Source organism: Papio anubis, chromosome 14 (assembly GCF_008728515.1).
Source record: "Papio anubis isolate 15944 chromosome 14, Panubis1.0, whole genome shotgun sequence".
NCBI classification, from domain to species: Eukaryota; Metazoa; Chordata; class Mammalia; order Primates; family Cercopithecidae; genus Papio; species Papio anubis.
Window position 1 is genome coordinate 105,641,362 of NC_044989.1, and position 27,142 is coordinate 105,668,503.

A 27,142-nucleotide genomic window follows, 5' to 3' on the forward strand; every position below is an offset into this window, starting at 1 on the left:
TAGGAGTGAGGGGAGAGGGGTGGGCTGGCCTCTGGCTCCAGGGAGCTCTTTCCTTGTCCTCCCCTTTGTCCCCCGAGTCTGTAGCTCTTCTATTCTGGAGCCTCGCGGCTTCCAGAGGCCTGTGTCTGTGCTTTCTGCTAGCGTTCTGCGCAGCTCACCAAAGCTTTGCAGCTTGAATTTTTTCCCGTTATAGAAAACAGCATCTTCCTCAGGACTGAACAGAGGCGGAGGCAGCCCTTTGCGCTTGGCATAGCGTTCTAGGAGGTAGCTTGGGGGCATCTGATCCCGCCATCTAAAGGGTCCTGACCTGGGGGATGTGAGAGGAAGAGGTCTGGAGGTTCGGGTCCTGAAGAACACCGTTGTGAGCTGCAGGTTGACCATGGGTGGAAGCTTGGGTGGAGACTGGGCAGGTCTGGGTCCAGTTTCCTGCCCAGGATGCAGGCTTCTCCCAAGGGAGCTGTGGGCTCACTCTTCCACCCCACCTGACTCCCTTCCCCTGGACAGGCCCACGCTCACTGGCAGTAGGATTTGGAGAGCCCACAGTGAGCTCCAAAGCCAGACAGGAGTCGGTTTTCAAGGTCGATGACTGTGGTTCCTATCTTATCATCAGGTGAAAATAGGTCGAAGTCATAGAGCTGGATCTCTAGGTCCTTCTCCAGGGGGATGTTGCAGGTGAGTTCAAACATCCTAGGGGCGAGGTGTTGAAGGCTGCAGAGGATGTGGGCAGTGTCTCTGTGCCCCCCTCCCTGACCGGTGTCTTGGCCCCGTAGGCCCCTTGTGTGTTCATGGAGATTGTGGAGAGCAGAGCATGGGGTAAGCTGCCTTCTGCCAATCGCCATCCCCTGGTTATGGTTGAAAATGACTTTGGATAGGCCTGGTGTGGGGATCTCAGCTCCCCTCCCAGCCAGAGTGCCAAACGGTAGTACCGGCCCACCCATGCATTTGTCTTCTATCTGTTGAGCACCAGGGCGTGTAAGACGCTGTGGTAGGAACGTGGAGGCTGGCCAGGAGTGCCAGCGTTCTGTGCCTTCTCCGGCCGACTTCCGGTGTGGAGGGGGTGGGAGTGGAGAAGGGGTCTTGGGGGTTGGGGCAGCTCACGTGCCGAAGATGGGATCCAGAGTGTTGGGCTGGTACATGTCCCGGCTGCCAAGCTCTGTCTTGCCCAATTTCAGGATCACGTAGGGGTCACACTGGGGTCAGATACAAGTGGGGGAGGGATCGGAACTGGGGAGGGTGTCCAGGTGTGTCAGGGAGGGTGGGAGGGGGTGGAAACAAGCCCCTTGCACCACATGGCGCCTGCGGGGCGCTGGCATTGTGTGTGTCGGTAGTTGGAGGGGCTCCCAGAGACGGGGTGAGGGGAGCGTGTGGGGCACCTGTGCAGGGCAGGTACTGTTCTTTACCAGGCCGTTGTAGTCCTGGGGCTGCAGGTTGATGGCTCGTACCACGTACACCCGCACCAGGCATGGCTGGGGGAAGTCCTCTCTCTCTGGCCAAGCCAAGAACTGGAGCGGGGGCTTCGGGGCGTCTGGATTCTCAGGAAAGGGGTAGACACGGAAGAGGCCCTGGCGGGGGAGGGGTGTTGGGGTCCCAGCCTGGCAGTGCTGGCCAGCGCTGTAAAGCCCTCCGGGAGGCGCCCCAGCCCGTGTTCAGGAGAGAGAGGGTTGGGCTGAGGGTAGAAGGAACAGAAGGCCATGAGGACAGTGGAGGCAGGTACAGCACGGTGTCCAGCAGGGCCCACTATGTTGAATCAGGGTGTCAGCAAAGGACCCGCAGTCAGCAGGTGAGTTCCCCGTCTGTGCCGCTGTGGACTCACTCCACCCCATCTGTCCCTTCACGTTCGGGCTCGTTCCCTGTGGCTTTGCGGCCTTGGGAGGCCAGCATAGGCCAGAGCGGGGAGGGGCAGGGGAGCGCTCCCTGAGTCCCTGTGGGGGCGAATCTCCTCCACCCCCAGAACTTTCTCAAGCCCTGCTCCATCTTCACGATGAGCATAGAGAGCCGGGGCTTTTATTTGTCTTCCGGGGACACAAGGGGCACAAGGAGACGGGGGCAGCTAAGCTGGGGTGGACACACACCTTGAACTCCCCTACCACGGGGCTGTCCAACTTGGGCTGCTCCTGGTAGAGCTTGAAGGTCTGGCAGAAGTCCTGCAGGCCCTGGAAGGCTGGCACGGCCTCCAGCTCACAGTCGTACACCTGCAGGGGTGCGTGGAACCCTGGCTGTCAGGGACTGTTCCCGAGATCAGGAGATGGAGGGACCACCAGCTCCCAGGCCTCGCTCCAAAGCCTCTGGCAGGCAGTGGCCCTGGGGCCAGCACTGTGCGCTTCAGACGGTGGCAGCTGCAGCTGTCTCTGGGAGACAGTGCGGGAACCCCCCCGACTGGAGGCTTCCCGGAGGAATCGAGGCTATAGCTCTGCTGGCCTCCTGCAGTGGGCGATTTGATTCCATCCCCCTTTCTTCCCTCCTTCAAACCTTGAGGGTGTGGTAGTCTTTGTACTTGTACTTCAGGGACTTGTGCTCATCTGTGGCCCAGAACAGCTTGCTCCACCAGTCCACCTCATGCTCATACTCATCCTGGTGGAGAAGAGGATCGTTCTGGCCTTGGGCGGGGGCAGCCCCCGACTTCCCTGCACTGAACGGGGCTGCTCCTCGTTCCCTGGGGCTGAGCCTTCATCACCTCTGCTTTACTGGACTTGAACCAGAACTTTCTGGAGAGGTAGCCTAGGAACTGAAAAAGGAGAGGGTGAGCAAGGGAAAGCCATCGCTCGCTCACGGGCTCTGACTTCAGGGAGGAGAGAGGGGGTCGAGGCCAGGGTTCCCCTGGCGCCCTTGCCCTTGCCTTTCACATAGACCTTTTAATTCAGGGGTCTTTAGAAATGGGATCTAGGGAGCAAGAAGAAGGGGACACATAGTTCTTTGTCCTCATTGCCCATAGCTGCAGACTAGATTCTGGAAGGCGCTCAGAAATGCAGAACCTCAAGCCCCACCCTGACCTACTGAGAGTCTGCTTTTGGTGACAGTGTCTGGAGGACTCCTGCACATTCAAGTTTGACAAGTACCACTTTAGAGCAATAGTTGGGAACCCTGAAAGCACGTTGGAATCACCTGTGTGGAAGGGGTTGGAAACAATTTTGATGCCTGGGTCCTACCTCAGCGATTCTGATAGATCAGCGGCCTAGGCCTCAGGAGTTTTAAAACTCCCAGGTAAGGCTGTGTAACCCCAGCACTTTGGGAGGCCAAGGTGGGAGGATTGCTTGAGCTAAGGAGTTCAAGACCAGCCTGGGCAACATAGCAAGATCCCTGTCTCTATAATTTTTTTTTTTTTTTTGAGACGGAGTCTCGCTCTGTCGCCCAGGCTGCAGTGCAGTGGCGCGATCTCAGCTCACTGCAAGCTCTGCCTCCCAGGTTCACACCATTCTCCTGCCGCAGCTTCCTGAGTAGCTGGGACTACAGGTGCCCGCCACCATGCCTGGCTAATTTTTTGTGTTTTTAATAGAGACGGGGTTTCACCGTGTTAGCCAGGATGGTCTGGATCTCCTGACCTCGTGATCCATCCACCTCGGCCTCCCAAAGTGCTGGGATTAACAGGCGTGAGCCACCACGCCCGGCCTAAATTTTTTTTTTTTAAGTGGGGGATGGAAGTCTCACTCTGTTGCCCAGGCTGGAGTGCAGCGGTGGGATCTTGGTTCACTGCAACCTCCACCTCCAGGGTTCAAGCGATTCTTGTGCCTCAGCCTCCCGAGTAGCTGGAATTACAGGTATGCACCAGCATGCCCGGCTCATTTTTTTTTGTATTTTTTAGTAGAGATGGGGTTTCACCGTGTTGGCCAGGCCAGTCTTGAACTCGGTGACCTTAAGTAATCTGCCTGCCTCAGCCTCCCAAAGTGCTGGGATTACAGGTGTGAGCCACTGCACCCAGCCAGTGGCTTTTGAGATGGAGTCTCGCAGCCCCAGACAGTGCAGTGGCCTGATTCAAGCCACTGCAGCTCGCCCACACGCCATGCCCGCTTTCACCAGTAGTTGGGATTACGCCACACCACGCCGTTGTTTTGTATTTTTAGACGGGTTTCAAGGTTAGATATCTCCTGATCTCGCGATCTGCCCGCTCCCAAAGTGTTGATATTATGAGCCATTTCACTACCGCCAAAAAAAATTTTAAAGATTTAAGGCCGCCGGGCGCGTGGCCTGCCTGTAATTCCAGAACTTTGGGAGGCCGGTGACGGGCGGATCACGCAGGTCAGGAGATCGAGACCATCCTGGCTAACACGGTGAAACCTCGCCTCTACCAAAAAATACAAAAAAAAAAAAAATAGCCGGGCGACGTATGGCTTCTCTATAGTCCCAGCTACAATGGGGAGGCTGAGGCAGAGAACATGAACCCGGAGGTGGAGCTTGCAGTGAGCTGAGATCCGCCACTGCATCCCACCCAGCTCAGCGGCAGAGCCGAGACTCCATCTCAAAAAAAAAAAAAAAAAAAAAAAAAGATTTAAGGCCAAGCGCGGTGGCTCACGCCTGTAATTGCTGTACTTTGGGAGGCCAGGGCGGATGGATCACCTGAGATCAGGAGTTCAAGACCAGCCTGGCCAACATGATGAAACCCTGTATCTACTAAAAATACAAAAAATTAGCCAGGCATGGTGGCGTGCGCCTCTAATCCCAGCTACTCAGGAGGCTGAGACAGGAGAACTGCTTGAACCCGGGAGGCGGAGGTTGCAGTGAGCCGAGATCACACCACTGCACTCCGGTCTGGGCAACAAGAGCAAAACTCTCTCAAAAAAAACAAAACAACAACAACAACAACAAAAAAGGATTCAAAAGTTAAAAAAAAAAACAAAACTCTTAGGTGATTCTAATGTGCAGTCAGGCTGAGAGACCTACAGAGACCCTACAGGCTGAGGACCCTACAGTGCGAGGTGGGCCTCACAGTTGGGCACGGATATCTGGACTCTGTTTAATGAACACCCTTCCTTAGGCCCAAGGGTTACGCCCCGTCAGCAGTGTGGGAGAAGGTGGGCCTGCAGCCCTTACTTACGTCCTGGTGCTTCTTCCCAGACAGCCCTGTGCGGAGAGAGCGCAGGGACGAGTCTCAGGATGGGAAGAGGGCTGAGGAGGAAGCGCCAACCCATCGGGGAGCAGGGCCTACCCCACTCCCAGTGCGGGCTCGCTTGTGAGGCCTGGGGAAGGGCACGGAGGAAGGGCCGTACTTGGAAGCTTTGGGTGCACGTAGTCCTGAGCCCAGGGGTCACAGAAGTAGGGCTGGAGGAAGTCGATGCTGGCCTGGCCCGTCACGGTCTGCTGGCCGAAGGCCCAGTTGTCCACCACCTTCACCACGAGGGGCAGTGCGTAGGCCTCCTCCGTGGGCATGAGCTGCAGCCCCGAGGAGATGTGGGGAGTGTGAGACCCACAGAAGAAGAGGGCTGCCCAGCCCCTGCCCTAGGGCCTCTTACCACTATGAGGACTAGGACAGACTCGGACTCGGGGAAGTTGGGGTTGGTCTGAAAGTCTCTGATGGGTTCTGTCCTCAGGGACTCTTCCCCGAATTCCACCAGGAGCTGGGGGGAGCTCGCCTTCTTCATGTTCCGAAGGCCCCAGGCCAGGATCTACCAGAACCAAGAAGGAGGGCAGGACAAGGGGCAGGCAGCGCCTCTGTCATGGGGTCCTGGCCAGAGAAGGGGGCTGAAGGGCAATAGCGGTGCAGCAGGAGCTGCAGGGCCAGGGAATGGGGCTGCAGAGGAGCCAGTGTCCGAAGGCGCACAAGGACAGGCTTCCCCGTCCTGTGAGGGATCAGTGCGTGTCCTGGGGCTGGGACGCTGTCCCCCGACCCATGACGGAGGTGCCCTCCGGCCACTGGCTGCATCCTCCACTGACCTCCATAGCCCGCAGGCATTGCCCCTCCTCACCGCTGCCTTGTCTGGCCTCATCAGTTCTCAGGTGTAAGTTCCTGAGGCCGACTGCCTCTGAGGCCCGAAGAAGCAGGAAGTGCCTGAATTTCTCAGGGCCCCTATGCTGTCTAGCTCACTGAGGACCCCGTGGCCATTCGGTGACCTGGCACCCTGCCAGGACATAGCTGCACCCTGACTCATGAGGCCTCCTTGGCGCCCAAAGCGGGAACCAGCCAAGTTGCCTGATCTCGGGGAAGCCGTCAGTCCCAGAGGCCTGACCATCTTGTGCTCTTTGCCACGTCTGCGGCAGGGCACACGCGTTCTGAAGGAGGACCCCCATGCTACTCTCAGAGGTGAGGCGAGCAGCATCCTGGCATTTGCAGTCAGACAGCATTTGCTGTCACGTAGTCCCTGCGTCACTGTGCATGGAATGTGTTGTCTCTTGGAGCCTCTATTTCCTTCTCTGCAAAGTAGTTCCTGCTGCGCAGGGGCAGCGTGAGTCCAAAATGTGATCGGCCCTGTGCCCACTCCCCATTGCAGAGGTTTGTGGTAAAATGATTTCCAGTGTTACACCACAACCTCTTCATTTCTCTGCTGTCTCCCTCCACCTCCCAGGTAGTCTTTCTCGGGGTGCGAGCTTTGCATCCGGTAGTCAGAAAGCTGCAGCGCACTCCAGACCACCCCCATCTGCCCTGCCCACCATCCCCATCCCACGTCGCCAGCACCTCAATGGCCATCCTCTTTATCGTGGGCTGGATGCTCTTGGGGAGTGTGTATGCCCCATTCTTCCAGGGAACGCTTAAGATAGGCAGCTGCTTCTCGCCCAGCTTCTGGGGGAGGGCAGGGAGCATGAGGTCCTCTGGGCTGGTCCTATTGCCCTCACCCCCACCTCAAGCAGGTCCCTCAGAGGCCCCACCAAGCCCAGAGACCCATGGGTAGGGGCTGGCAGGGGGACTTAGGGGAGAGGCTGGGCAGGCCAGCGTCACCAAGCCCACAGCTCTGGATCCTGGGCCCCAGGCGTTTCCTGACAGGGTGGCCCCCGCTGGCTGGGGGTGGGACGGGGACAGGCACTGAGCGCCACACTTCCCGGCCAGGCCCTCTCCATACCTCAGTCTGGAGGATCAGCTCACAGGATGCCAAGATCTCGCCCTCTTCCTTCCCCAGCTCCTTCATAAGGGGGTGCCACCTCATGGGGGGCAGGATCCGGTCCTGGAGATCCAGCCAGACCACTGGGGGCCACATGCTTCGTCCCCACAAGCTCTCCTTGCCCTGGAGGGGAGAAGTTCACAAAACACGGAGACCACGCTGGCAGGGCCCAGCTCTGCCCGGGCTTCTCAAGGCAAGGGCGACAGCTGGCAGACGAATTTCCACGGTGCTCTCTGCACGTCAGGCCGCATGGGAGAAATTCCCATACGTTTTCCTCTAAAATAAATCCCCTCAGCCACTCCGCAAGGTAGGTCCTCTTCCTCCGGCTCTGCCCAGCCCACCTTACCCAGGAGTCACGCTGCCACAGCTCTAGCACCACGAGCGGCGGGCTCTCTTTGGTGTCCTGCGGGTTCTCGTACAGAAGGAGGTGCTGGAAGATGAGTGTCTGGGCCCATGTGGGGCCTGCAGAGCTCCTCAGGGTTTGGGTGCACTGGCTGTGGTTCAGGAAGACCACCCGAATGAAGGGCCCTGGAGGGGTGGAGGACGAGGGAGCAGTGTCTTGAGCTGGGAAGAGGGGCTTTCCTGTCTTCTGCTGCTGCAGCCGCTGGACCCAGTGGGGCCAGGGAGGGTCAGGCAGGGCAGCCACTGAGGCCTCCCAGGGCCCCGTCAGAGTCAGCTGCAGAGCACTGGGGTCTGTCACCAGAGGCCAGGCATCATCTGGTCCCATCCACGAGTTCTGTGTGCCTCCCAGGGTTGAGGCCTGGGCCTCACAGAGATGGAGGGCAGGGGCTCCTCTGGAGGAGTTCTAGGGAGGAGGTCACTTGTGGCTGCCCTTCTTCTTTTTTTTTTTTTTTTTTGTGGTCAGAGTTTCGCTCTTTCGCCCAGGCTGGAGTGAAGTGGTGCAATCTCAGCTCACTGCAACCTCTGCCTCCCGGGTTCAAGTGATTCTCCTGCCTCAGCCTCCCAAATAGCTGGGATTACAGGCGCGCGCCACCATGCCCGGCTAATTTTTGTATTTTTAGGAGAGACGGGGTTTCACCATGTTGGCCAGGCTGGTCTTGAACTCCTGACCTCGTGATCTGCCCACCTCGGCCTCCCAAAGCGTGGTGATTACAGGTGTGAGCCACCGCGCCTGGCTCTGTGGCTGCTCTTTCATGGCAGCGGCAAGTGGCCTGGCATCAGGGAGCACCACAGGGGCCTCTCGATGTGGGTGGTGAAGCCCAAGGGATACAACTCCCAGCAGATATCCTTGGAGCGCTGCCACCTACTGTCCCCGCTCCCTACAAACAGCACTGAGGACCAGGCTGGAGCACTGGCTTGTCTCCTGAAACTCTCACTGGGGCATCCTCACAGGACCAAGGACAGGCCCTCCCCACAGGCCCTCTCGGCCCCTACTGTCCAAACAGAGTGGCACATGGTTCCCAAGCATACTGCCCTCTCTCTTGCCCTCATGCCCCACCAGCACTGCCAGGCAGCTCCTCTTCCATGCCCAGCTAGGTGGCCACCACTGGGATGGAGCCCCCTCAGCTCCCGCTTCTAATTCCACAGCACCGGGGTCGCGCCTCAAGAACGGCCCTGCCTCGAAGTCTTGGTTTTGTGTCTTTTCCCCAAACCAGCACCATGAGCTGATTAGGAGACGGGTCTGCATCTCCATCACCCTCATCCATGCCTCTGTCTTTACACTGCTGAGCAGCTGTGACACCAGGACCCAGGGACAAGGCTCGCAGCCGGTGAGGGGCCAGCGGGCAGGGGCCCTGGCTGGGACTGCAAGCAGGAACAGGACCCTGCTCTCCTCCCTGAGGCCTCGTCCTCAGCTGGGGACAAGGCTGCCTGCCACCTACCTTGGAATGTCAGGATCTGATTGGACACCAGGTTCCGGGCCTGGTAGATGTAGCAGAAGAGCTGGTAGTAGTGGGGCTCTGGGGAAAGAGGAGCCATGCCTGTCACCTCCCCAGGACTCCAGCGGCTCCCTCTGGCTGCCCCCACCACTTCCCCACCCCCTGCCCTGGGCACTGGTCTCTGGGGCCATTCAAGCAGCCTCCTGAGCCAGCACTTACTGTTAAAGGTGCAGTAGATGAAGGGCATGTTGGGGGGCCGGGCGTCCTGCCTCTGGGGGTCCCTGAACTGTCTGTCCAGACCCCACGGCCGTGGCTTGCTCTCCTCTTCCTTCCCAGCTCGGTGTTTCAGATCCATGGCCTGTAGCCAGGACAGTCCCCCCCTGAGGCCCTCAGGTGCTGCTCCTGTGTCCTCTAGCCCAGGCCCGGTCGCCCTCCTCCCGCACGCTGCCACCCTCGCCAGCCTGAGGCGCAGAGGCCCTTCCTCCACCATCGGCGCCCCAGCCGGGCCAGGCCCTGGCCTCTCTGGGAGGGGGTTGCAGGCAGGCGCCCCCAGCCTGCGAGGCTTTACCAAGGAGCCCTCCAGGAGGAAGACGGGCGCGACGCCCTTGTCCTTGTCGGGCACCAGCCTGCGGCGCCAGCAGCGGCGGCGGAAGCGGCTCCGGGGCTGAGGGTGGAGGTGGAACTTGGAGCCGAAGGCGTCGTACTCCCAGCCGTCCTCCTCGCCCTCGGCGGGGCCCTGCGGTGGGGAGCAGCGCAGGGCTGTGTTCCTGCAGCCGGGAAGGGGGCTCTGCCCGCAGCCGCCGCCAGGGCCCCCGCGGACGCCTCACCAGCTGCAGGAAGGAGACGGTCTCCTGCTCGCGGCTCAGCTCCCCGCGGTTCCGGAAGCGCACGCGCGCCCAGCGCCGCCGGCGGCACGAGTGGTAGGTCTTCTCCACCGGGCTCCAGACCTGGGGCAGGCCCGACGGGGGGATGCCCACGCCATACTCCCAGCCTGCGGCGGGGGACCACGGCCCTGAGTCCGCAGGTGCCCGCGGGTTGGGAGGACCGGACAGGCCCCGGAGACAGGCCCTAGAGGGGCATGACTTCCCTCGCAGCCCCGCCTCTGGCCCTGAGCTGTGGAGAGGAGAGTGGCTACACTGTGTCACCTGAATGGCCTGGGACCAGCTGCCCAACTTACAAATGAGGCAGGCGAGGCTCAGAGAAGTCCTGTGACTCGCGCAAGGCCACACAGCCCATAGGCAGCAAAGCTTGCATCTTGAGCCCGGGCCTTGAGACTTGCAGCCCTGGAGCTGCTGTGGGTGAATTCAGCCGCCACGTGACAGCCTCCTGGTCACCAGCATCTGCCAGGCCTTGCTCTGGGCCAGGCTTCAGGACACACCGAGGGCCTGTGCTGTCTTAAAACTGGGGCCCATGCGTAGGGAAACGCTGGAGATCCCGCTCTGGAGGCTAGGGGGCCACAGGAATTGAGGCCTATCCCACTGAGGGCTTGGCTGCTCTGATCCCACCCTGCTGGCTGCCGTGCTTTTGAGGCCCTGGTCTCTCCCGATCCCAACCCTGACCAAAGGACTGACCCTTACTGTCCACTGCGTGGTTCAGCTCCACCACCCAGTCCTTCTTAAAGTGCCAGCCTTGGGGGCACTTCACGTTCTCCCGGGCCTCTGTGGGCTGTCCGTTCTGCAGGTGGACAGAGAGGGCGAGCAAGGGGCACATGAGCTGGGAGAAGGCCGCCCTCCCTCCCTCTTCCCACACCTGTGTGCGTGCCTGCCGTGGCCGCAGCAGCCTCCCACTCCAGGCCAGACCATGCTTGCCACACCTCATGCCACCAGAGCCATCAGAATATGCTCCAAGGACCTGCCTCTCTGTGCTGGAAACTGCTCCTCCTCATTGTAAAGGGGAGACTAGCATGCTTTTGAGATCAGTTAAACCCACACTGCCCAATACAGTAGCCACCAGCCGCCTGGGGCTACTCTAGCTTAAATGAGTTAAAATTCAAAGTTTAGTTCCTTCATCTCACTAGTGCCCCATCTTAAGCGCTCAGTGGCCACACGTGCAGATATGGAAGATTTCCATCATCACGGAGAGTTCTACTGGACAGTGCCGGGTTAGCCCATCCCAAGCAGATTCTCTCCTTCGGGGTCAGCAGTACCTTTGAAGAAGCCTAGGAGGAACCACTGCCCCCTTTTGTTGTTTCTCAGTCTTATTTAAGGTATTTCTACAAACCCCTCACCCCGTCAGTGCTGAGAGCCTGCGGGCTGGTGCGCTCACCCAGGGCCCCACGCATAGTGCAGGGCATAGGGCTCAGACCCTTTCCACTGGGACCCCCAGCTTCCAAGGCGCCCCGCCTGGTGGCCTTGCTTGCCCCCCAACCCCTGAGGCAGCTTCGGCCTTACTTACCACGTCTGTGTTTGGGATGGCGGCAGGCCCCCAGGCGCCTCTGATGTCGCGGCCCTGGTTCTCATATACCTCCTCCAGCACCTGGCTCTTGTTGATGTCTGTGTCCAGGAGGAGTCTGGGGGTAGTGAGACCCCAAGTTCCCAGCACACCTCCCCGAGCAGCCCCTGGGGCCGTCCTCTGCTGGCCAAGCGTTCCCATACCTGGCATCCCCATCTGCTCTGGGCAGGACAGGGCCAGCAAGCAGGACAGGGTGGTGGGCAGGGCGCTTGGCCTGCTGCACCTCGGCCCTCTGGCACCAGGCTTAGGGGCTGGGTACCCACCTTTCTGGGCTGACGTGGACTGGCCCTCCCAGGTGAAAAGTGTCCCCTCCGGTGGGGCCTGCCCCCTCCTTACCTCCTCTGAGGTTCCACTGTCCAGCTGTCCTGCCAGTGCCATCCCAGGGGTGGCTGGAAATCCGTCATGGGGAGGGTCTTGTTCCCCATGACATCTGAGAAGTTGGGGCAGCGATACAGCCCCTGCTGCCCCCACTGGTCTTTATACTTGGCCTGATTCTCATACTAGGGGAGGGAAGCTTGTCAGGGCGGCCGCCTCCTCCAGCACAAAGTGCGGGGACATGGGCCTCCCCGGACCCCCTGACTCTGGGCTGCAGGGGCATCCTAAAACTGTGGTAGCCAGGCAAGAAAGGGCCATGTCCCCATTGCACAGGTGAGGGCACTGAGGCTCCGAGCTCAACCCTGCCCTGGGTCGCTCAGCTGGCAGAGTGGAGTGGATGCTGCATGTTTGGACAGAGGTATCATAAGACATCTATGTAGTGCTTGGAGGCACAGATGTGGAGAGAGGCCTGGGTTGAAGGGGAGGGAGCAGGGCCTATGTGCTCAGCGGGGAGAGTGTGGATGAAAAGGCCCAGAGACAGCAACGGTGGTCAAATGGTGCAGGAGGGCTGGGCTCCCCAGGGTCTGCGGTGACAAGAGAGCAGGCAGCTGCCATCAAAGGCACCGGCCCAGTCCTCTGGTGCCTGCTGAGCCTACAGGCCCTGCTCCCTACCCCTCACCCTGAACCCCTTTCTGCCTCTGCACCTCCAAGACCTACAGAGCTGGTTAGACATATTATAATGTATCCATCTACACATGCAACTTAGACACTGCAAACATGTTTTAATTCAGTAAGTTAAAAAGCCTGACACTCGGCCAGGCGCGGTGGCTCAAGCCTGTAATCCCAGCACTTTGGGAGGCCGAGACGGGCGGATCACGAGGTCAGGAGATCGAGACCATCCTGGCTAACACGGTGAAACCCCGTCTCTACTAAAAAATACAAAAAACTAGCCGGGCGAGGTGGCGGGCGCCTGTAGTCCCAGCTACTCGGGAGGCTGAGGCAGGAGAATGGCGTAAACCCGGGAGGCGGAGCTTGCAGTGAGCTGAGATCCGGCCACTGTACTCCAGCCTGGGCGACAGAGCGAGACTCCGTCTCAAAAACAAAAAAAATTTAAAAAATAAAAAAAAATAAAAAAAATAAAAAAAATAAAAAAAGCCTGACACTCAAACCTTATTTCCCCTCTGCTGTTCACATGGCTTCCTGAGCCATGTCCTCCCTCAGGGAGCCCAGGACATCTCCCCTCCTCTGGCCGCTGCCCACCCACTCCCCGGGTTGATGGCTCTGTGGGCAGATGCCTCAGATCCTGCTCCTCTACCGTGCTAGGCCTTCACCTCCTGGGACCCTGCTGGGGCCTGCAGGGGTCCCGGGCTGCCCTGTTGGTGATGGGTGAGGCCCCTGCAAGTCAGAGCCTTGCTCACTTCATGTGCTGTTGATGAACTAGGAGAAAGCTCGGAATAAACCTGCATCAGGGAGAGGGGGATCAGGCCCTGCAGGCCACTTAGTTGCCCCCTTTGTCTCCACACGTGTGTGGAGGATCAACAAGAGACCAGAGCTGGCAGCATCCAAGATTGCTTTAGTCTCTGCCTCCTCCATCAGACTCTCTCCTCGCCCTCAGTTTCAGTCAGGAATTTTTTCTCCCTCTTCAGTGCAGTGCTACTGCAGCTTCACCCTCCCTCATCACGCGACATGCCCTGCAGGGAGGCCATCTCTTCCCTGCCAGGCCACCCCACCCCCACCCCTGCATGCCTGCCCTGGCCTTGGGCTGCCGCTCACCACTCACCGTCTCGGCGTACACCGCCATGTCACCCTGGCAGAGAAGCTGCAGGTCCTTGCTGTCTGTGACATTGCCAAGCCACATGCAGACCCGGAGGTGAGCTGGGAGCACATCCTTCTGTCCTTCACCCTCTGGGTACTGAGTCAGAGGCCGATCGGTCCCATAGGGGCACTAAACACCCTGGACGCCACCCCAGCCACCCTCTGAGTGGGCTGTACCTGCCCCTTCCCCCCGAGCCCTGGGAGCGGGGCCCTCACTGAGCTGAGTGCTGGAACCGTAAGTGAATGGCATGGAGTTCTGTTCTGCCCTCCAGAGCAGGGTGGCTCCACCTTGGCAGCCATGAAGCAGAGAGGCTGGGAGGGCCTCGCAGAGGGAGTAGCAGGGACGTTGATATGGGACTGACAGACATTCCTTGTGAGTTTGTTATGGGCCGGCACTGTGCCAGTTGCCCCGTGTGCATCGTAGGCCTGGATCCTCACAGCCCACCACGAAGAGGGTATGGTGATTGCCAGGCCCATTCTACAGAGCAGCACACTGAGGGCTGGGCATGGTCAGGAGTTGGCCTAGGGCCACACAGAGCCAGGATTCATGTCTCAGGGGCCCTTGCAGGATGCAAAGGACTCTGGTGGGCATGGAAGGAGCTTTGCACATTGGTAGAGAGGGCAAAGGGCAGGTACAGTCGGGGCCAGGGAAAGCCCAGAGTGTCCTCACTGTTGAGAGTATGGGCTAGAGAGAATGGATGCAGGCACAGGGGCCAGGGGCCAGGCCACAAGGCGGCACCTTCTCCAGGAGGCAGTGGGGAGCCAGGGAGTCTCTGATGGGGGGAGGGAGTGGCCCCCACATCCCCCCGGGAGGATCAGAAGCAGGGAGGCTACTGTCACGGCCAGGAGTGAGGGTGGCGGTCCGGGTGTTTAGTCTTATTTATAGCTTGCATCTGATATGATGGGCTGGTGCCAAATCTTACAGACATTCAATATTTTGGAGATCACCCTGGTCCAGGGAAGAGATGACAAGGGGCTGGACCAAGTGGCGGCCATGAGGATGATGAAGGAGGTGGATTTGTTTTCTGGTTTTGTTTCGTTTTTTTTTTTTTTTTTTTTTTTTTGAGATGGAGTCTCGCTCTGTCACCCAGGCTGGAGCAGCGTCATGATCTCGGCTCACTGCAACCTCCGTCTCCCAGGTTCAAGCGATTCTCCTGCCTCAGCCTCCCGTGTAACTGGGATTACAGGCAAGCGCCACCATGCCCGGCTGATTTTTGGTATTTTTAGTGGAGACGGGATTTCACCATGTTGGTCAGGCTGGGTCTTGAACTCCTGACCTCAGATGATCCACCCGCCTCAGCCTCCCAAAGTGCTGGGATTACCTGTGAGCCACCGCGCTCACGAGGAGGTGGATTTGGGGAACATTTATGAGGTACATGGACTTGGCATCACCCAACATGCTGGCAGCCACAGACCCCTCTCTTCCTCTGGGGACAGCTTCAACCCCATTCCACCTGGTTACGGGACCAGGGAAAGAAGCCCCATAGGGGCTGCCCTGCAAGTTCGGGGGCTCCCCCGGGGGCATTTCTCGGCCCTGTCCTCCCCTGAGGACCCCTCGATTCCCACCTGGAGGAGGAGTGTGTGTATCTTCCCACAGAGCCTGCCGGAGTGCAGGGCCCCTGCCCGGGAGAAGAGGACGGAGTGGGCAGGCACCTGTGCGTAGGCCACTCGCTGCTCCTTGGCCACCAGCCAAATCATCACGTCAGGAAGGCCCATCTGGGGCTGCCAAGGTGGGAGAACGTCAGGCCCTGCGCGGCCGGCTCCCAGCCCTGCTCCAGGCCGGTGTGTGCAGTACCCACCTCAGGGAGCACAGCGTTGAGGCGGTACAGCCAGTCCTCCGCTGTGGCCACCATGTCCCTGGGCATGGCTTGCTTGGCCTTTTGGGCCAGTTCCTGCAGGAGGAGGCTGCGGAGCTGCCACCTCTTCCTGTCCAGGTTGGTGGCTTTGGGCTGGTCGGTCATGCAGGGCAGAGGGCGCCTGTGGCCAGGACAGGGTAGCAGGGGCTGGACCTCTCTACTGCCTCCCAGTGTCACCAGAGCCCTGCCTGAGGCCAGCGTGCCCCTCCTGACCTCAACATCCTGCCCCCATCTGCTGCTGGCCTGGCCCGGGAGCCCTTCCCACTGCTCCGTAGGAAGCCTGCTCGCTGTGCGTCCAGCCCTGGGTTCTCATCCAGCCCTCTACCATGGCCTGCAGGGAGGTGGGGCTGTGCGGGCTTGTCTGCAGGAAGGGGACAGGTTGACTCGGTAGGTGCCTCGGGCGTGGGTGTGGGGCAGCAGGGACCATTCTGATGGGGCAGTCGGGGGGCCTGAATGGGAAGGGAGCAGTGACTCTTGGGGTTTCCTGCTGGGGAGAGGTCTTAGCAGTGCTCCTCCCCAAGGAGGGTGGGGGCAGGTGTTCAGGGCACTGCTCTGAGCCCCCAGGCCTGGATCTGGCTCAGCTCCAGGCCAGCTGTACCCCAGAGTGCCCCTACTCCTACTTGCAGTCCTCCACCAGCTCCCTCAGCAGTTTCTCCCACTGGCAGAGGAGAGCTGGGTCCTTCGGATTCCGCGTGGATTTCAGGGTGTCCAGGTTGGCTTTCTGCCCAGCAGGAGAGAAACGGTAAGAGAGCCCGCCTCAGCATGGAGCCCAGCTGGACAGGCCACAGGGCTGATTGGCCCAAGATGTTTCCAGCCACGACCTTGGGAACTTTGAGGGATAACTTGGTGATATCAGTTCAAGGTCGTCCACAACTCCGAGGCTAGGACCCCCCCCACATCCTTCCTGCTACCCAACAGAAGAAACAGGTGGCAAGAAGCTGGGACGGGGTAAGACTGGGAAGCAGTGCAGAGCACTGACCTCCACACAGGCGTGAGAAAGTCATGCCGGAGGTCCCAGCCCCAGGTGGCTCCTGAGAACTACACTCCCGACAGCCACCTGAGACTGTTTGTGATCTCACTCCTTCCAGCTTCCATGGTCGGATCTTCATGTCACCTCCATGCCTCCCCCCGACCCTGCCGAACTTCAAAAACCAGCACATTGCTGTGGCTTTGCATGTTATTCCCTTCTACCCCCACCCAGCCCCCAACAAACTCCTATGCATTCTTCAAAACCCTGCTGATGTGTCATCTTTTTTTTTTTTTTTTTTTTTTTTGGAGGTGTTTTTGTGACGGGGTTTCACCGTGTTAGCCAGGATGGTCTCAATCTCCTGACCTCGTGATCCGCCCGTCTCGGCCTCCCAAAGTGCTGGGATTACAGGCGTGAGCCACCGCGCCCGGCCTAATGTGTCATCTCTTTTGTGCACACCTCCTCTGACTATCTTCTCTTCCTCTCCTCTCCCCACCTTCTCTCTCTGACCCTATAGCACCTGGTACCTGCATCTCCATCATAGCCCTAGTTGCACTGCACAGTCACTGCCCGCATGTCCAACTTCCCTAGACAGTGAGGACAGGGGCTGTGTTTAATCATCCTTGTGTCTTCAGTGCATAGCCCTGCTTCTGGCACGTTCTTCTCAACAGTGTGGAATGAATGCATGAATGAGCTGTGTGACCAGTTTCCTGCCACTGTGATGCAGTTTCCCAAGTCTCCCAGCCACACTCTGAACCCTTCCCAGCATCGGCTCCCGCACCACTCACCAGGCGGTCCCGAGTGAAGTGGAGGAGGTTGAGGCAGTTCATGCGGAAGCTGACGTCCTCCCAGTTGGAGGTCACGGCCACGACAGGCTTGATGTTGTACCAGGGCACATAATGGTAGATGTTCCCTGGGACACAGAGACACATGGAGGGATGGGGTGTCTGGGGGATTCTGGGGGGTCTCTTCTCACTGTGTTCTCTCGAGGACCTCTCTGGACCACTTCACCCTCAAAGATGCGATTTGCTAACAATGCTAACTGGAGCCCTCCAGCTGGGAGGCTGGGCTGGGGCCTGAGAATGTGAGAATGTGTGCACTTTGACCTTTCACTGTCACATGATCTTCCGGAGTCCCCAGTTTACAGTGGGGAAATCCATGCTAGCAATGGGAAGCAGTTTCCCTGAGGTGGCATAGCCAGGTGGTCAAAGCGCAGGTGCCTAGCTCCAGAGCCCTGGGTTTTGAACCTCAAGCGAGACGCCAGGAGTAGGGGCACGGGGCACGACTCCGGGTGGGACGGGGGCAGGGGGACACGTATAGATAAACACCACTGATGGGTGCCACAGACTGGGGTCCCTCCCATGTTCCTTGTTGAAATGAGGGGGAAGCAAGACCAAACGTAAAGGATTCTGAACCACACTGCTGCCGAGTCGGCCTCAGAGGCAGAAATCCACAGAAACGAACATGTAACCTGCAGAAAATCTGTGAGGCAAGCGAAAGCCAAAGCTGACTTTTGTTCTCCAAATTTCTGGAAACTTCTTGGAGAACTTGTGCTTTTCTTTGGCAACTGCAGGAGGAACGGGGGGCAGAAGAGAAAGCCTAGGGCTGACCGGGGCGGGCAGTCTAACAGGGACCGACCTGCTACAGACTGGCTGTGCCCCCCATGGAAAGGCGTACTCTAGTCCTAAACCCCAGGACCTCAGAATGTGGCCTTATTTGGAGAAGGGGTGTCTTTGCAGATGTAATGAGTTAGGATGAGCAGGTGGGCCCTTAATGACTGGTGTCTTTATAAGAAGGGAGACAGAGAGACGGCAGTTGAGTGAGGACAGACACAGGGAGACACCGTATGAGGCGGAGGCAGAGACTGGCAGGACGCAGCTGCGAACCCGGGAACAGCAAGGACCACAGCAGCCGCCACAAGCCAGGAGGGAGCCGTGGCCAGATTCTCCCTCAGAGCCCTCGGCAGGGATCAACACTGACACCCTGACTTTGAACTTCTGACCTCCAGACCCGTGAAAGAATGAGTTTCTGTTGTCTAAAACCACCTGGTTTGTAGGGCTTTGTTATGGCAGTAATACACCATGCAGAGCACGAGCTCCAAACCCTAAGCCTTTGGGGCCGGGGGAATGAGAACTGACCCATCACGCGGGAGGGGACAGCGGGGAAGCTTGCCTGTCTCCAGTGTGGCTCTCTGGGTGGAGGGGAAGAAAATCTTCCCCAAAATTTGTAGCAAGTGGGGCCTCACGGACATTGGCATTCAGTGCTCATGTTATCTGTGTAGCCTGAAGTGTCCAACAAAAAATTTAATTTAAAGTGGTCTCGGCCGGGCGCGGTGGCTCAAGCCTGTCATCCCAGCACTTTGGGAGGCCGAGACGGGCGGATCACGAGGTCAGGAGATCAAGACCATCCGGGCTAACACGGTGAAACCCCGTCTCTACTAAAAATACAAAAAATTAGCCGGGCGAGGTGGCGGGCGCCTGTAGTCCCAGCTACTCCGGAGGCTGAGGCAGGAGAATGGCGTAAACCCGGGAGGCGGAGCTTGCAGTGAGCTGAGATCCGGCCACAGCACTCCAGCCTGGGTGACAGAGCGAGACTCCGTCTCAAAAAAAAAAAAAAATAAAAAAAAAAAATAAAGTGGTCTCAAGTAGATTGTTACCAGCCTGGGTAACATAGCGAGACCCTGTCTCTAATTAGCCAACCAGGGTGGCTCACACCTGTAGTCCTAGCTACTCAGGAGGCTGGGGTGGGCTTGAGCCCAGGAGTTTGAGGCTACGATGAACCGTGATCATGCCGCGGCACTGCAGCCTGGGTGACGGAGTGAGACTGTGTCTCAACCAATCGATAAAATAAAGTGGTCATAAGTAAATAAAAATACAGTGGTCCCTGCTTGGCAGTGCCCCAGGTAGCTGGAAGAAGCAACGTTAGCCAGACCTCAGAGAATGCCCACAAAGTTCCAAGAAAGTGAGCAGCTGAGAACCAATGTACACGCTCCTAACCCAGCAACTCCACTCCTAGGTATACACCCAAGAGAAGGGCTGTACAGCATCATTGAGACACACGGAGAATAATGTTCATGGCAGCTCTCATCACAACAGCCAAAAGTTGGAAACAGCCAAAATAGCTCTCGAAAAATCTCTTGGCCAGGCGCAGTGGCTCATGCCTGTAATCCCAGCACTTTGGGAGGCCGAGGCGGGAGGATCACCTGAGGTCTGGAGTTTGAGACCAGCCTGCCCAACATGGTGAAACTCTGTCTCTACTAAAAATATGAAAAAAAGAATTAGCCGAGTGTGGTGGTGGGCAGCTGTAATCCCAGCTACCTGGGAGGTTGAGGCAGGAGAATCACTTGAACCTAGGAGGCGGAGGTTGCAGTGAGCTGAGATTGCGCCACTGCACTCCAGCCTGGGCAACAGAGTGAGACCCCATCTTGAAAACAACAACAAAAAAGGACCAGGCACAGTGACTCATGCCTATAATACCAGCACTTTGGGAGGCCTAGGCGGGTGGATTACCTGAGGTTAGGAGTTCAAGACAGCCTGGTCAACATGGTGAAACCCCATCTCTATTAAAAATACGAAAATTAGCTGGGATTGGTGGTGGGTGCCTGTAATCCCAGCTACTTTGGAGGCTGAGGCAGGAGAATCACTTGAACCCGAGAGGCGGAGGATGTAGTAAACCGAGATAACGCCACTGCACTCCAGCCTGGGCAACAGAGCGAGACTCCTGCTCAAATAAATAAATAAATAAATAAATAAAATAATCTTTCAGCCAGGCGTGATGGCTCAAGCCTGTAATCCCAGCACTTTGGGAGGCCGAGACGGGTGGATCACGAGGTCAGGAGATCGAGACTATCCTGGCTAACACGGTGAAACCCCGTCTCTACTAAAAAAATACAAAAAAATAGCCGGGCGCGGTGGCGGGCGCCTGTAGTCCCAGCTACTCGGGAGGCTGAGGCAGGAGAATGGCGTGAACCCGGGAGGCGGAGCTTGCAGTGAGCCGAGATCCAGCCACTGCACTCCAGCCTGGGCGACGGAGCAAGACTCTGTCTCAAAAAAAGAAAGAAAAAAAAAAAAATTCTCAAAAATCTCTTTCAGTAGTAGAAAGGATAAATAAATTATGCTACATTTACACAATAGAATAATGCACAGCAGTCAGTGAATGAGCTATGACTACCCTATGTCATCTGGATCTGTGAACACACTGCACAAACAGAACAGTGAGCAAAAGAAACCAGATACAAAATAATACACACGATATTTTTTATATAATAACAACAATTATTATTTTTTAAAGAGGCAGGGCACGGCAGCTCATGCCTGCTTGTGCCTGCAATCCCAGTGCTTTGGGAAGCTGAGGCCAGGAGTTCAAGGCTGCAGTGAACTATGGTCATGCCATGGAGGTGAGGAGTGGCTGTGGCTGAGCAAAGTGTTTTGAGCTGCATGTATGCGTGCTTGATACTTGCTCCTTTCGATCCAAATGATCTAGAGGGCCTTGGAGGGGTGGGGTGGGCACACGGGCCTCTGAAGTGCTCCCGCTCCATGATCTGAGTGCTATTACAAGGGCATGTTTGCTTTGTGATAATTCACTGAGCTTGACACTTCGATTTGTGTACTTTTCCATAAGTATGTTCTACTTGAATTGAAAGTTTACTTAAATTAAAAAATAGTGGGACAAAACACCCAAAATCAGTACGTAAAATACAGTGTGTCGAAGATGGAAAATGCTAAAGAGAAAAGCAGGGAAGGGAAGAAGGGAGATGCTGACTAATTTAAATAGAATGGTCACCTAAGGACTTTCTACGAACATCTAGAAGAAATCAGCTAGAATGCAGCCCAGAGAGAGGACAAGATGAAAAATATGGAAGAGGCCGGGCGCGGTGGCTCAAGCCTGTAATCCCAGCACTTTTGGGAGGCCGAGACGGGCGGATCACGAGGTCAGGAGATCGAGACCATCCTGGCCTACACGGTGAAACCCCGTCTCTACTAAAAAATACAAAAAACTAGCCGGGCGAGGAGGCGGGCGTCTGTAGTCCCAGCTACTCGGGAGGCTGAGGCAGGAGAATGGCATCAACTCGGGAGGCGGAGCTTGCAGTGAGCCGAGATCCGGCCACTGTACTCTAGCCTGGGTGACAGAGTGAGACTCCGTCTCAAAAAAAAAAAAAGAAAAATATGGAAGAGATTTAAAAATATGAAGGACAGAAGGAGAAGGTCCACAGAGGACAGAGTGAGTTCCGGAAGGAGATATAGTGGGGAAGAGGTAATTTTCAAAGGAAAAATATAATTTTCCAGGATTTTTGGAAGACATCAGTTTCAGACCCTGGCCTTTGTGTGAAAGACAAGAATGATAAATAAGCAGGGACGCGTGCCTGGGGCTCTCGGTGTGAGGATACACAACAGCAGGTTTCCTCTCCGAGTCTTGGAGAACTTACAAAAGCAACAAGGAGAAGGAAAATAACTCAATTTTCAGCAAAACAAGGAGACAGATATAATCTGCAGACTCAAAATACACGTGAGGACTGCCAAAAGCAACTGTGACCGCCACCGAAGCCAAGGCGTGAAGTGCAGCAGCAGCAGCCGCCTGGGGGACACGACTAGCAGGACAGACAGCGGGAAGCGCTCTGAGTAGGGGCAGATTGCAGAAAGTGCCAGCAAAAACACACTGCCTGAAGGAGCTCAGGACACACGTGAGGCAACGTGAGCCCGCGAACCTCAGAAAACAAGTAGCAGAGAAAACAAAAACAGAGACGGGAAGGTAGCATAAGTAGTCCACGGGAGATTAGACGCTGCAGACACTTCAGTGAGAGGCATGGAAACAAGGATAGAAATGAGACAAGTGACCGAAATGAAATGGAAAGAATAGGTCAAAAAAGAATCAGGGAGAAAATGACAGATATAGATAAAACCGAAGAGAATCACTAAACCCATAAATGGAGCCTCTAATGTAGAAAATTAAATAATGGAACAGAGTAAGTATTTTAACATGTAACCTAAGAAAACACATGAGGAAAGGATGGTCTTTTTAACAAATGGTGCTTGAACAACTGGATATTCACATGCAAATTAATTCAAAATGAATCATACAGATAAGTGTAAGAACTAAACAATAGGAGAAACAACCCAAATTAAAAACAGGCAACACATTTGAGGCCTGGTGCCGTGGCTCCCGCCTGTAATCCCAGCACTTTGGGAGGCCAAGGTGGGCGGATCACGAGATCAGGAGATTGAGACCATCCTGGCTAACACAGTGAAACCCCGTCTCTACTAAAAATACAAAAAACTAGCCGGGCGTGGTGGCGGCGCCTATAGTCCCAGCCACTCGGGAGGCTGAGGCAGGAGAATGGTGTGAACCCGGAGGGCGGAGCTTGCAGTGAGCTGAGATCGCGACACTGCACTCCAGCCTGGGCGACAGAGTGAGACTCCGTCTCAAAAAAAAAAAGAAGATAAATGAATGAAATGGTTTATGAGCATTGAGCATGAAAAGATGTGGCCGGGCGTGGTGGCTCACGCCTGTAATCCCAGCACGTCGGGAGGCCGAGGTGGGTGGACTGCTTGAGCCCAGGAGTTTTGACACTGGCCTGGGCAACATGGTGAAACCCTGTCTCTATGAAAAATACAAAAATTAGTCAGGCATGGTAGCACATGCCTGTAGTCCCAACTACTTGGTGGGTCTGAGGCAAGAGAATTACTTGAACCCCGGGGGTGGAGGTTGCAGTGAGCCGGGATTGCCCCACTGCACACCAGTCTGGGTGACAGAGCGAGACTCGGTCTCAAAAAAAAAAATAAATAAATAAATAAAATTAGAAAAAAAAGAAAAGATGCTCAGTGTCATTACATGAAATGCAGATTAAAACAATGATGAAGGCCGGGCGCGGTGGCTCATGTCTGTAATCCCAGCACTTTGGGAGGCCGAGAAGGGCGGATCACAAGGTCAGGAGATCAAGACCATCCCGGCTAACACGAGTGGCCACCTTCTACTAAAATATAAAAATTAGCCAGGCGTGGTGGCGGTAGCCTGTAGTCCCAGCTTCTTTCGGGGAGGCTGAGAACCGAGAGGAATGGCGAGAACCCGGGAGGAGCTTGCAGTGACTGAGATCAAGCCATTGCACTCCAGCCTGGGCGATAAGAGTGAGACTCTGTCTCAAAAAAAAAAAAAAAAAAACCAACGATGAGGTACCACTGCGTGCCTACTATAATAAATAAAGACAGATAATAACAAACATTGATGAGGATAAGAAACTGAAATCATCTTACATTGCTGGGAGAATATAAAATGATGTGGCCACTTTAAAAGCATGGCAGTTTCTTAAAAAGCCATTCCACTTAAAGACTTGTATACGAATGTTCACAGCAGCTTTATTCTTTTTTTTTTTTTTTTTTTTTGAGACAGAGTTCGCTCTTGTTGCCAGGCACCGGAGTGCAATGGTCGATCAGCTCTGGCACCTGCCCAGCTACGGGTTCAAGTGATTCTCCTGCCTCAGCCTCCTGGTAGCGGACTGAAACATCGCGACATCATGTCCGGCCTAATTTTGTGCAATAGAGACAGGAGTTCCTGCTCAGTCTGGTCTCGAACTCCCGACCTCAGGTGATCCACCCGCCTCGGCCTCCCAAAGTGCTGGGATTATAGGAGTGAGCCACCAGGCTCGGCCAGCTTTATTCTTAATAGCTAAGAACGGTGAGCAATGTCCATCAACTGATGAATGGATTAACAAATGATGGATGGTACACCCATATGATGGAATACTATTTGGCAATGAAAAGGGAATGGAGTACTGATACATGCTACGTCATGGATAAACCTGGAAAACATTAAGCCAAGTGAAGGAAGCCAGATGCAAAAGATGACATATTGTATAATTTCATTTATATGAAATATCCAGGAAAAGTAAATATGCAGAGACAAAAGTACATTAGTAGTTGTGTTGACCTGGGGGTGGGAACAGGAGAGTGGCTACAAAACAAGAGAATTCTGTGGTTTGTAAATTACATCACTAAATAAATTACTAACAAAATCAGATTTTACTCATACACATAGATGCAAAATCCTCAACAAAATATTAGCAAACTAATTCCAGAATGCATAACAAAGATAGGACGGGCATGGTGGCTCACGCCTGTAATCCCAGCAGTTTAGGAAGCTGAGGGGAGTGGATTACCTGAGGTCAGGAGTTCGAGACCAGTCTGGCCAACACGGCAAAACCCCATCTCTACTAAAAATACAAAAATTAGCCAGGCATGGTGGCGCACTCCTGTAATCCCAGCTACTCGGGAGGCTGAGGCAGGAGAATCACTTGAACCCGGGAATCCAGGAGGCAGACCACTGCACTCCAACCTCGGTGACAGAGTGAGACTCCGTCCCCAAAATTTTTTTTTTTTTTTTTGGAGACGGAGTCTCGCTCTGTTGCCCAGGCTGGAGTGCAGTGGCCGGATCTCAGCTCACTGCAAGCTCCGCCTCCCTGGTTTACGCCATTCTCCTGCCTCAGCCTCCTGAGAAGCTGGGACTACAGGCGCCCGCCACCTTGCCCAGCTAGTTTTTTTGTATTTTTTAGTAGAGACGGGGTTTCACCGTGTTAGCCAGGATGGTCTCGATCTCCTGACCTCGTGATCCGCCTGTCTCGGCCTCCCAAAGTGCTGGGATTACAGGCTTGAGCCACCGCGCCCAGCCAGTCCCAAAAATATTTTTAAAAAGGTATAACAAAGGTAATGTAAGCTGTCAATGCAATTATACTGTAATTAATTGCATGGTATATTACATATAATAAAACAATTATTTCTGGGAGGTGGCATATTATTAACTCAAAGTAGACTATGATGAGTCAAGGGTCAATATTGTAATTCCCTAAGCAACCACTAAAAATAATCCAAAGATACATATTGTCAATAGATAGAATATAATACTAAAAACCAAACAAAAAATACCTGATGAAAACAAAAGAACACAGGAAATTCCAGTGGCCTTTTTTGGAGAAATTGTAGAGCTTATGCTAAAATAGGAAAATGGGAAGGAACTCATTTTCAACCAAAGTCCAACCCAAAGACTTGTACAATAGCCAAAATTATTTTGTAAAGGAACAACTAGGCCGGGTGCAGTGGCTCATGCCTGTAATCTCAGCACTTTGGGAGGATGAGGTGGGCGGATCACCTTAGTTCGGGAGTTTGAGACCAGCCTGACCAACATGGAGAAACCCTATCTCTACTAAAAATGCAAAATTAGTCAGGCGTGGTGGCGCATGCCTGTAATCCCAGCTACTTGGGAGGCTGAGGCAGGAGAATCGCTTGAACCCAGGAGACGGAGGTTGTGGTGGATAAGGATAGGCAGATAGATCAATATGGTTAACTGATTTTCAACAAAGGTGGCAAAGTAATTCAATGTGGGACTGAATAGTCTTTCAGGCAAATGGTGCTGAACTGGTTTTCTGTGTAGAGAAAAAGAACGTGTATAACTGTATAGAGAAAAATAATCTCAATTCCTCCCTCATACCACACGCAAAAATTAAGTCAAATTGAATCATAAACCCAAACAAAAAAGATAAAACGATAAAGCTTGTAGAATGAAACAGAGGAGACAATTTTCATGATCTTGAGATAGATATTTCTTAGACCACATAATGTACTAACTACAAAATTAAAGATAATCAACAGGGCTGGGCGCAGTGGCTCACACCTGTAATACCAGCACTTTGGGAGGCCCAGGCGGGTGGACTACTTGAGCTCGGGAGTTTGAGACCAGCCTGGGCAACGTGGTGAAATTCCATCTCTGCGAAAAATTAGCTGGGTGTGGTGGTGCTAGCCTGGGCCACATGGTGAGACCCTGTCTCCATAAACAATTTTAAAAATAGGCCGGGCACAGTGTCTCACGCTAGTGTAATCCTAGCACTTTGGGAGGCCAAGACAGATCACTTGAGGTCAGGAGTTCAAGGCCAGCCTGGCCAACATGGCAAAACCCCATCTCTACCAAAAATACAAAAATTAGCTGGGCGTGGTGGTGGGCGCCTATAGTCCCAGCTACTTGGGAGGCTGAGGCAGGAGAATCGCTTGAACCTGGGAGGTGGAGGTTGCAGTGAGCTGAGATTGCACCATTGCACTCCCGCCTGGGTGACAGAACAAGACTCCATCTCAAAAAAAATTAGTTAATTTTTTAAAAAAGGCTAGGCAATATATCAAGTACTGGTGAGAACATAGAGTAATAGGAATTCTCATACCAAGCTGAGGAGAGTGTAATTTGGTATAATCACTTTTGCTCCACTCCTAGGTATATAATTTAGAGGAAGTCTTGCACTTGTCACCAGTAGACATGCACAAGAATGTTTACAACAAAATTATTATAATAGCAAAAAAAGATACAACCTAAATGCCTACATATACCACATACTTTGTGGAATATACCACACACGCAGTGGAATTTATGCAGAAGTGAAAATGAACTGCAGTACACATCCCACATACAAAGTTTAACGTTGAGCAGAAGATGCAAGACAGATGAATACGGACCGAAAAAGCACCACCACGCCCAGTCCATTTATGTAAAATATAAAAACTGTATCATCTTCAGGATTTCATTCATAGGTGAAGAATTAAAAAGAAAAGCAAGAAGGTGATTAATACAAGAGTCAGGGTCATGGTTACTTCTTGGGTGAAGGGATCTGGGAAGAGCAAACGGACCCTTTCTAAGATGCTGATAGTTTTCTATATTTTAAGCAGAGTGGAGAGTTCATGGGTCCTCATTTTATTATCATTATTTTTTATTTTTTGGTTAAACAGGGTCTCACTCTGTCACCCAGGCTGGAGTGCAGTGGTGCGATCTCCGCTCACTGCAACCTCTGCCTCCCAGGCGCAGGTGATCCTCCCACCTCACCCTCCCTCATTTTATTATTCTTCTTTA

At 54.9% G+C, this 27,142-nt stretch overlaps 1 protein-coding gene across 1 annotated transcript in view; it reads right to left on the bottom strand.

Moving 5' to 3' along the window:
- The window catches only part of FER1L5 (fer-1 like family member 5), a 64,577-nt gene that overhangs the window by 4,612 nt on the left and 32,823 nt on the right, over nt 1-27,142 (bottom strand). Inside the window, exons 20-44 of the mRNA XM_031655508.1 lie at nt 17,056-17,180; nt 15,921-16,021; nt 15,244-15,421; nt 15,011-15,166; nt 13,410-13,541; nt 11,651-11,814; nt 11,258-11,372; nt 10,435-10,537; nt 9,691-9,854; nt 9,432-9,599; nt 9,083-9,221; nt 8,867-8,944; nt 7,372-7,553; nt 6,987-7,148; nt 6,605-6,709; nt 5,445-5,597; nt 5,202-5,364; nt 5,030-5,055; nt 2,675-2,725; nt 2,470-2,571; nt 2,073-2,192; nt 1,401-1,562; nt 1,099-1,190; nt 517-687; nt 159-307 (exon numbers count right to left, since the gene is read on the bottom strand). Of these exons, the coding sequence (XP_031511368.1) occupies nt 159-307; nt 517-687; nt 1,099-1,190; nt 1,401-1,562; nt 2,073-2,192; nt 2,470-2,571; nt 2,675-2,725; nt 5,030-5,055; nt 5,202-5,364; nt 5,445-5,597; nt 6,605-6,709; nt 6,987-7,148; nt 7,372-7,553; nt 8,867-8,944; nt 9,083-9,221; nt 9,432-9,599; nt 9,691-9,854; nt 10,435-10,537; nt 11,258-11,372; nt 11,651-11,814; nt 13,410-13,541; nt 15,011-15,166; nt 15,244-15,421; nt 15,921-16,021; nt 17,056-17,180 (3,261 nt within the window). The remainder of the gene's footprint in view (nt 1-158; nt 308-516; nt 688-1,098; nt 1,191-1,400; nt 1,563-2,072; nt 2,193-2,469; nt 2,572-2,674; nt 2,726-5,029; nt 5,056-5,201; nt 5,365-5,444; nt 5,598-6,604; nt 6,710-6,986; nt 7,149-7,371; nt 7,554-8,866; nt 8,945-9,082; nt 9,222-9,431; nt 9,600-9,690; nt 9,855-10,434; nt 10,538-11,257; nt 11,373-11,650; nt 11,815-13,409; nt 13,542-15,010; nt 15,167-15,243; nt 15,422-15,920; nt 16,022-17,055; nt 17,181-27,142) is intronic.